The sequence below is a fragment of the Corvus moneduloides genome, chromosome Z (genome assembly GCF_009650955.1).
Source record: "Corvus moneduloides isolate bCorMon1 chromosome Z, bCorMon1.pri, whole genome shotgun sequence".
Lineage (NCBI taxonomy): Eukaryota > Metazoa > Chordata > Aves > Passeriformes > Corvidae > Corvus > Corvus moneduloides.
Window position 1 is genome coordinate 77730672 of NC_045511.1, and position 9905 is coordinate 77740576.

General features: G+C 42.3%; 1 protein-coding gene and 2 non-coding genes across 3 annotated transcripts; all 3 read left to right on the plus strand.

The window, feature by feature from the left end:
- The first annotated feature begins 282 nt into the window (after positions 1-282).
- On the plus strand, positions 283-2636 carry LOC116438370 (cytochrome c oxidase subunit 7C, mitochondrial). Its single transcript, XM_032097241.1, has 3 exons — positions 283-487; positions 1451-1596; positions 2548-2636. The coding sequence occupies exons 1-2, from the start codon at positions 413-415 to the stop codon at positions 1565-1567; spliced, it is 192 nt and encodes a 63-aa protein (XP_031953132.1). The 5' UTR covers positions 283-412; the 3' UTR covers positions 1568-1596; positions 2548-2636.
- On the plus strand, positions 657-719 carry LOC116438643. Its single transcript, XR_004237861.1, has one exon. It is a non-coding gene; the product is annotated as a small nucleolar RNA Z39 (small nucleolar RNA).
- LOC116438642 lies at positions 1908-1968 on the plus strand. The gene has a single exon (XR_004237860.1). It is a non-coding gene; the product is annotated as a small nucleolar RNA Z39 (small nucleolar RNA).
- Positions 2637-9905: the final 7269 nt, after the last annotated feature.

The following is a 9905-nucleotide window of genomic DNA, read 5'->3' on the forward strand; positions in this document are numbered from 1 at the left end:
ACTGGATGAGCTTTAAGGTCCCTTCCAACACAGACCACTCCGTTACTGTATTTTTTCGTCCATTTAGCGGGATCCATGAGTTCTGCGTTAAAAGTGGTCCAGTGCAGCTCGCGAGACGTAGCTAAGCGTCGGACCCGCCAGCCCCACTCCCGCCATTTCCCCACCGCCCCTCAGCCACCACAAAATGGCGGCGCGGGCGAGCGGGACTCTCCCGCCCCCGGGGAGCGCGCGCGGGGCTCGACCAACCGCAGGCCGTCGTTTGGCTGCACGTGACCTTGCGGAACTACAGCTCCCGTCATGCACGGGGAGCTCACTTCCTCCTTCCCGCTTCCGGTTCCGGCTCCTGTCAGCCGCGCCGCGCTCGGGAAGGTCGCGCAGGGCGGACGAGTGGCCGCTGTCTCTTGTCCCTACCATGTTGTCCGCCGGCGTCCGCCGCTTCGCTACCTCTGCCATCCGCCGCAGCCACTATGAGGAGGGACCCGGGAAGGTGGGCAGGAGCGTCCTAGCCCGCTGAAGGTCGCGGGGAGGGGGATGGTGGTGTGGGGGTTGATGGCTGCCTTGGGCTGGTTCTTGTTATGTGGGCTTTGGCGTGGCGCGGTGATGCCACAGCAGCGCAGATCGTGTGGTAATAGACGCCAGCGCCCTTCCCCGCGGTGGTACAGATGATGAGCATTGCGGTATGAGGGGCAACAATGATACTGTAAACGCTTTCTGATGTACCTGGCGTGTTTTCTCAAGCCTTTGGTCTAAAAGGCTAATTTTACGTGTGTAATTGAGATGAGGAAATTTTTTCACGGTGAAGATGATGAAATACCAGAACACTGGGGAGGTTGTGGATGTGTATCCTCAGGGGGTTTTATATCTGACTGCGTGAGACTTGCAGCAAACTGGCCCCACCTTGGCTTGGAGAGGGAGGGGAAAAGGGGACAAAGTGACCTCCAGAGGTCACACCCAAGCTGTAATCATGGAGTATTTGGGCTGGAAGAGACCTTAAAGATCATTTTTTCCACCCCCTGACGTGGGCTGGGACATCTCCCACTCTCCTAGGCTGCTCCAAGCTCTATCCAACCTGGCCTTGGACAGTTCCAGGGATCCAGGGGTAGCCACAGCTGCTCTGGGCACCCTGTGCCAGGGCATCCTCACCCTTAAAGGGAAGAACTTCTTTCTAATATCCACCCAAAGTGTCCTCTCTTTCTGTTAGAATCTGTTCCCCCTTGTCCTGGCACTGTAGTTCCTGATGAAGAGTCCATCTCCAGCTTCCCTGTAGGTGCCCTTCAGGTACTGGAAGGTTATTTACTATCCTAAATACTGTGTTTCTTTCCTTGAGAGGTATTGAAAATGCTTTGAAACTGCGTATTTGTTTTGCTCTGAGATTCTTAGCACTTTTAAATGGATGAGAAAGGAATTAATGCATTGATTGCAAAGGTAGAACTCCCTTTTTTTCCTCCAGAACCTCCCATTTTCTGTGGACAACAAGTGGCGGCTGCTCGCGATGATGTGTGCATTCTTCGGGAGTGGATTTGGTGCCCCTTTCCTCATAGTCAGACACCAGCTCCTGAAGAAATGAAGAGGACAGGCCATAGCTGCACTAGCTGGGTAACTGCTTTTATTGGATTTCATAGCACTGTGGAATTTAGGGAGCCTGACCTCATCAAAAACCCTTATAACCCTCAACCTTTTGCAGTGCAGCTTCTGAGGAGTTGTGGTCTGCAGCTGCATCATAACTGGGACGGTGAGCAGGTGGAAGTTTGTGTCACAGAGCTGCTGCACTCTGGTGGTTTGCGACCTTTGCCTCCCCAGAGGCCACACCTCTCTGCCTGCAGCTTCTGGCTCTAACCAAAGCCATGTCTGTTTCCTCCCCTGAGGAAATAAAGAGCTGTGCCTGGCGTGATCTGTGGGAGTCTCTGGCACGTGTGATGTGACAGAACAGGATGAGAAACTGTGATGCTGTAAACGCTTTCTGATGTGCCAGATAAAGCTCAGGGGGAAATAAAGTTTTCTTGAACCTGCCCTGTATCAAAACAATGTCACCACCTACATCATTCCTAATGGTTTATGGCACACTGTCCAGTTGAGATGAGGTCATTAACAGAAATTAATTGGTGCGTGCTGATGATTCTAATAAAGGAAGCCTCAGACATGACTCAGACTGTGCAAGTATGCCACTTCCAGTTGAAAGCCCACTTCACTTTGTCTTAAATTGATTCCACTTTGGGACCCCAATATTGTCTGTAGTCTGAGAATTTAAAACGTTTTTGAGTGACACAGATAGTTCTTGAAAGGAAATAACAATCCTCACTGGAATCTCATAATTGGAACAAATTATGTAATTCCTTTACCAGTTTGCTGGTTTTTCCACCCTAGACTGAGGAGAAAACCAAAATCAGCAGACTTGTATTGAACTTGTGCATGTAGAACTGTGTGGTTCCATGCAAGTCAAGGCCTCTGATGCAAAACCAGACAGAGGATGATGCAAAGCCCATCAAAAATTCTAATTAAATGTTTATTACAGGGTTCTTAAATGTGTTCAATTTCTTTTTCTTGCAGAGCTGAAGTCTTCTACACAGCATTGTTCAATGGGAAAATGATAGCTGCAACCCATGCTGGATATCTCTAAATAAAATCTTAAACCCCAAGGCCTTGGGCTGTGTGTTTTGTGAAACTCCTGAGTGCTTTTGACAGCTGGTCTGTACTGAGAACCCCTTCAAATTGCAGTGTTTTGCCATTAAATTAAACAGTTAGCTGTCATTTTGTATAAAAACGGGATAGGGAAAATAACATTTCAAAACTGGGATTGGGCTGAACTTCTGTTACGGCTCAGAATAATGACTTGGGATTGTTTATAGAAGTGGGTATCCTGTCATATAATCCATGCTGCAGAATTGTTTAACTTCAGTGAGGATTTTCTTTGGCTTTTCTTCCATGCTCAGCTGTTCTAAAGAGCTGCTGGTCCTAGGTCTCTGTAGCATCAGCTCTGAGCAGGAACTTGGGCACTGTTGTAAAGGTTTCATGAGGCTTCAGGCTCAGGGGATGAGGTGGGCATAACTCTGACCAGAAAAAATTATTGGTAGTATTCTACAGTTACCAAAACTGGAACTACTGTAGGTTTGGAGGTGTTTGGAGGGAATTGATGGCTTTCTGCTGGTAGAGCTGTGCTTGGCCTTGAGGCCTGTGTAATTAAAGATAGTCCAGGAGCTGTGAATGCTGTCAGGATACTGAAACCAGTGAGAACTCACAGACACTTCAGTCAGTGGCCTTGTTGACAGCACAAATAGAAACTCATTTTCACACCTGCTGTTGTTGTGGCCACGCTGCTTTCTGGAGGCACAGGCTATGGAAAGCACTGGCCTTGCTCTGGGATGGCCCCTTCACCCTTGCAGGCAGTGCTCTGAAAGGCTGTGAGCTGCTTTTCTTGTGAGCTTTTCTGCTCTGCTCTTTCCCTCCTGCTGCAGCACAGTGCATTTACTGTGGCTTGAAGCATCAGAATCTGCAAACTGAACAGTTTCATAAAATTTTGTATTTTCTTGCTGTTCTGTATGGATGTCAGTTTCTCATCAAGCTCCCCCAGAAACAGTATGTGGGAGTGGTAACATGCTGCTCGTAACAGAACAGCTCCTGGGTTCCACATTTCTTTTTTCAGGGGTGAGTCTAAAGTGCAAGATGACTGTTCCTCCTTATTCCAGAGTCCCTGATGTAATTGAAAAGGGCACACACCACCTCTGAAGGGTCACCCTGTGGGATAGGCAAACCAGTTCCTTTACTGTGCTTAAAACAAGGTCTCCTTTCTGAATGCTGCCCCCTTCTCTTGTAGTTTTCAAAGATACTTTTGAGCATGGGTGGTTAAACTTAAAAGGAATTATTTTTGGATGAAATGTTAGAGACTTTCTCCTCTTGTGATGTGTTCTAAAGCTGTAATCATCTCTTCACAGTGTTGTTACACTGATGGATTGTAGTCATTTAGAAGCAGAAAGGTCCTGGGGGCTAGTAGTTATAAGAAGTTTCTAAATCATGACCTTGTTTCCAACCCTGCTACCGACTCAGATAAATAAATCACTGATGTGGAGCACAGTACCTGTAATCTTCCATCTGCTGCTGTTTTACATAATTTCCATGGCTGTGTGCTGAGGGGATGGAGGATCTGAACCTCCTCTGTGCTGGTGGTTGTATTCCAGCTCTCCTTGTATAACCTCAGCTTTTGTGTGCCAGTACAAATCATGCAAAAATTAAGCAACATCAGCCCTGCTTCGTGTGAGGGCTGATAAAATGCATCATGTTAGTCATGAACTATTTGATAAACCTGTGTTTGTGGTGTGCTATTGCTAGTTAACCTTTCATTTACAAAGGAAATGTAATACAGTCTTGTAGCCTTCGTTAATAGGGTCAGTTAATTGAAGGTTGCTTGAGTACAGGTAGTTGTTAGTTTGTATTTTTGATGAAACACCTGCACACTGCGAGTTAGAAAATGAGTACTTGGGTTCTCCATTCACGGCAAACTCTCTAACTCCTGTGTGCTGCCGAAGCTGTAATTAGTCCCTCTAGAACTGGGTTGGTCCCCTACATGAGTTGCTTGGGCAGTTTTCAGTACTTTTCAAGCCCCATCAATTACCAAGCCCGTAAGTTCTCTGCCTGACTTAAGTAATTGGTTCCCTTAGGACTTCAGAACTTTGCATTTCTGCAGCAGAAACACATTAACAGATCTGTGCTGGTCTTTCTGTTACTACAAAATGGGACAGTCTGCATTCTACCCAAAGGCATTTTTTACTTCTAGATTATCTGTAATTTCATCAGTTCTCAATAAAGCAAAGTCTAAAATTCATTATTTTGGTTGCCTGGGTGGAAAATACAGGTTGTCATTGAGAGAGATGTGGCTCCTGTCATTAATGCCAGGTGTTTGTGTTTTAATTTCACAGAGACACAACTCCAGATTGCATTCGTTTCTTTGCTCATATGGGAAGATCACTGCATTCAGCCAACACTTCCTCAACCATACTTACTTATTTGTTTGTTTATTCATTTAACTGCCCATTTTTTCATTTACTCCCCAAATTTACCTTGGTCTTAATCTCTTGTAGTTTACCCATTCTATAGTGTATTGTTTTAAGTCTTCCTAGTCTTTTATTTGTTTACTGACTGCTAAAGAGGTGAGCCAGAGAAACTCAGATTTTTTTCTCACCTTATTTTCTCATTCCAGAATGATTTCTCTAAACACATTCCCACCACAGATATTAACATGGAAATACCCAGTCCTGAGTGATTCTAGAGACAGAAGTGTCACTACAAATATATAAGAATGAACTGATATTTAATGGTATTAAGAGGGATGGATCAGATTCATTAAAGCCCACAAGCTGCAGAATTAAGTTGTGCAAAAACATAACAGTGTATTCCATCACACTCAGCTATATAATAGTCTGGGTACCCAATGAAATATTTATTTTAAAATAGTCTTTTTAGTTCCCTTTAGGGCACCTTGACTTGGTAGAAGATAAATCAATTGAAAATAGGCAAAAAGCAATATGGAAGTGGTGCTCCTCTGTCGTTAAAATTGTATGAAGGAAAAAAGGCAGTGGCTAAAGGACTTCTGGGAAATAACACATCTCTGTGAATGATTGTAATTTTTTGCTTGCCAGATGCCAATTTTAAGGAAAATCATTAATAATCCCTGATTTTTTTTTTTTTTTTTTTTTTTTTTTGCAATTTCACTGTTATAATTTTTGCCTACATGATTTCTGTTTTGGCACAAACTCAAAACCTTTCTGCTTTGCTTCTAGAGAGCTTCACAGCTTATTATTTTAATTATGTTAGGTATAGTCTTCACGCTGTTTCTGAACTAAATCTGAGTGGATGTGAATCAGATGTCCTTATATTTTAATATTTGGGATGTTTTCAGTTTGTGGATCTTTCTTTCTTACTCTGGAACACTCCTTGTTCCAGAGGGACAAGTCTGGAAGGACTCGGGTTCAGTTACACTGAACAGGGTAAGTACTTTGATTTCGTGAAAATGAATATATTATTTTTCAAATCAAATTATTCTGGAATTTCTGTCTAGCAATTAATTTGATAGCATATCTTTTTCATATCCACTTTTCAGAAAGCAAAGGGAGTTTGATTTTTTTTTTACCCCCAAAGAATAGAAGTTTCAAGTCTTGTTCAGTTGTGCTTTGAAGCATCTGGTATCGATCCATGTTAGAGATAAGACACTGGATTGGATGAGCCACACTTCTGAATTATTGTGGGCAACCCTCTCATAATAGATTGATATAAGTAAAACAGAAACCTGGACTAAGTTCTTTCTTCCTTTAAATTGTGACTCCTTTAGGTATTGTCCTGTACAGTAATTAAGAGTATGAGTTACTTATGAAAATTCCTTTAAGATCATTTTACTGTTAATTAAATAGTAGGGAAAAAATTCAAAATATTTTTTAATATAAGTTATCAGCTACTCTTTTCTTGTTTCTTGCTAGTCTGAGATTTTTATTTCTGTCTGAACATGAAGCAGTTTAGAAGTTTAGAGACAGGGCTGGAGGAAAAATATGTGAAAGTAGAACTTAGTATTGTACAAGCTAGCACATTCAAACTATTTTTATCCTTTAAAAGCAAAGATCATCTATACATTGTAATTCATTACTTTGGTTGAGTTGTCAGTGCAGTAACATCAATGGGATTTTTTAAAAAATTAAATAGAATTGTAAAGGAGAAAGAAGGGAAGGAAAGAAAAAAAATTGCTGCTTCCATGAAAAAGAAATTCGTTCTCAATTTCATGATCAAAAAAATAAAGTTATATAAAGGTCAAAAGATACACACAATAGGTGATATCAGAGGTGATATACAATAGCCAATGCTATAAAAATATTCCTGCCTGTTCCCACCTCTGTAGAGTACATTAAACAGGCTATGAGAAGCTATTTGTAATCATTATTTTAATGTGTGAAAATACACATTAGGACAGAAATAGAAGGGCAAAACAGATTAAGTCTCTGGACTGCTTAACTGGAAATTGGAATGTGTATCAGAGGACCACAGTAACACACTAATTTATTGTTAAAAGTGCTGTAATTACATCTTCAATTATCACAAAAAGACACAGGTTGAAAAATAGGAGGAATGGTGCAAGTTTAGGACATATGCTACAGGAAAAACACTTTGGAGTAGCACTGAGTGGTTTATGGCAGGTCGAGACGGAAAGACAGTGACTGTGAGACCCTGTGTGTTGCAATTAATCATTGTTTCAATTAAAACATAAGTGTGGGCTCTCCCCCCTACCCTCTCCATGGGTTTGTCAGAGGCAATCCCTTCTGCAAACAGCAAGCACCCGCTCAGCTCCTGTTTGCTCTGCTTGCACAGGGAAGATAAATGTTAGTTGCTCTCTGGGATGATATGCTCAATAAGTTTGACTTGAATTTAAAAGAGTTTAAAATAATAGTATTTGCTGGAATTAATGTGATCCACTGTTCCATTTTCTCCTTTGGTATTCCATGAATAACATTAAGCTCTTTTCTGTGGTTGCACCACCTTTTTCCATTAGCTATGTAGAGCGTGCAGCTCTTTGAAAAATGTCACTGTATAAATAGCATTGCTGAGTACCTGACTAAGGCACAGCCAGCAACAAAATGTGGAAATGTACCTTGCTGGCAAAAAAAAAAAAAAAAAAGTGTAAAAATCATGTATGTGAAAATGTATATAAATGTATATAAGAATTATGACAAGTGATGGAAGGACAGAGACGAGAGGGAAGAGTGTGGTCTGAGGTTTTGCTTTTTTTTTGTAAAATTTTGGTTGCACCATTAAAATTCATAATTCTTGAGAGCTCTTTAGACTAAGTTTAGCCAAAAAGAAACCCAAATCACAACTCCATATTCCTGGACTAAATTTGGTTTTGTAAAGACAGGAAGAAAGATCTCTTTCTCAAGGAAGGGAAAACCTGCTAGCCACCAAGCTAATCAATCAGCACAGATGTTTGGCTAAATGGGGCTTTGCTGTGAACCAAAGCTGTTGCCTGAAACAGTAGCAGAATGGGCTGTCAGGGAAAAAACCACAAACATAAATATGCAGGCCATTAATATGAGTGAGAAATTCTTTTGCTTGCCTCTGTGAGCTATCCAGGTAATTGAAAGTGAAAGCTGAAGAAGATGTGCCTCCCTAAGGAAGACCAATCTCTCCAACATCTTTGTTTTCTGATAGCCCGAAGCAGATTTGGGGAATTGCTAATTGGAAACTTTTCTGGAAATATGCACATCCCTGTGCTCCAAAACCACGCTGTCACTTCTCCTTCCTGTTTGGTTCTCCCAGTCGTGGTGCTGTCCTCTGAATCCAATACTGCAGAGAATTGTTTTTGGCCAGACAGCTGGAGTTCAGTTGTTAACTCAGTATTGTCTCAACCCGCTGCCAGGAGCTGTAAGTGCCTCTTTACAGCTCATTTGGGAATACTTTAGTGCTGTCTTTATGAAGCTGGATATGGAAGAGATGGGGGTTTTTTGGAGGGGTCGGGGGAAAGCTGGCAACTCCTAAGTAAGGGCCCTTATTTTCATATTCTGGAGTGGCAGCACAAATGGGGAAGTATTCTGCAAATACCTGTGTAATTTAATTGCTAGGCATAGGTGAAGTTCCTCAGCCCACTACATAATCCAAAAGCAGAGTGTGGGCACCTGACAGCCCAGCTGCAGCACAACTGAAGTAGCTGAAGGTGTGACTTCAAAATTACCTAAATTTTATTTAATTCTCTGTTTGACACTGCTTTGAAGTTAAAGCAAAACTGCAGCAGTTCAGTTGGAATTTACCTCTGAAATCAAACTATGTAAAACAAATTGCCAGCTACTCTAATCCTAAATAGGTCAGCAAAACCTAAGCTAGTAACACTTTAGAGAGATTACTTTTTAGGTTGATTCAAGGCAATTTTCCTGCTATATAGGGAATTCCAATAATGGGAAGTGAAAAGCCCAGAAAGCCAAGCAGAATATCAGCACCAAGACAGGACGGAGCACAAAGTCAGGGCTCGGACCCCCATGTTTTTTTGGGGTCTTGGGTGCCATAAATGGTTCACTTTTCCTTCCAAGGAGCCCATACAATTGATAGTCAACTTAATTTCCTGTGAGAGAAGACTGGACTTTGAGCACTTTCTCCAGAGGGTGTTTAAATACAGTTGTACGTAATTATTATTTCTTATTTACTAGAACACTTAACTTAGGCCCCTTCTCTCCTAGCAAAATTCCAGAACCATCCCTCCTATGCCATAAACAATCCCTGAAAAGTGGAATAGCTCGGCGGGTGGTAGTGAGAGCACGCCCTCACCAGAGCAGCTCAAACCGTGTGGATTAAAGCAACACCCCTGGGAAGCCACCACAGATCATCTGAAACTGAGCCTGGGCCTCTCATACTCTGCACAACAGCTCACCTGGGTGGAAGGTGACCACACACCTCTTCTTTCTCCAGCTAAATTTAGATACCACTCCAGCAGCCATGTGAGCACCCACTAAATCAGGTCACGCAGGAGAGGAAATAACCACAGGTTCTGCTTTTGAAAATGGCATTACTGCCAGAGGCACACTCTAAGAGAGTTTTTTCTGAAATTGCAGGAGAGGAAAAAGACAATATGTAATCAGGGACTGAAAATGGTAATTTCTTAAAACCCCCCTAGCAATTTTCGTGTGAGATTGCTAAATGAAACCTTTGTTCTCCCTTAGGAATCAATGACCTTTGAGAAATTAGTGACCAAACAGAAATAGAAGACAATTCAAGGTAAGTCTATTGACAAAAGAGGAAAAAAAGCAAGAGCTCAAACTATTTCACTGAAGATGAAATAGTGGAGGGTGCTGCTGGGCAAGAGGTACTTAGTGAAGGTTAAAATGGCTCACATCTGCAACAAATCACAGTTAAGAAAAACTGCCCACCAAAGGGTCCTTGGCCAC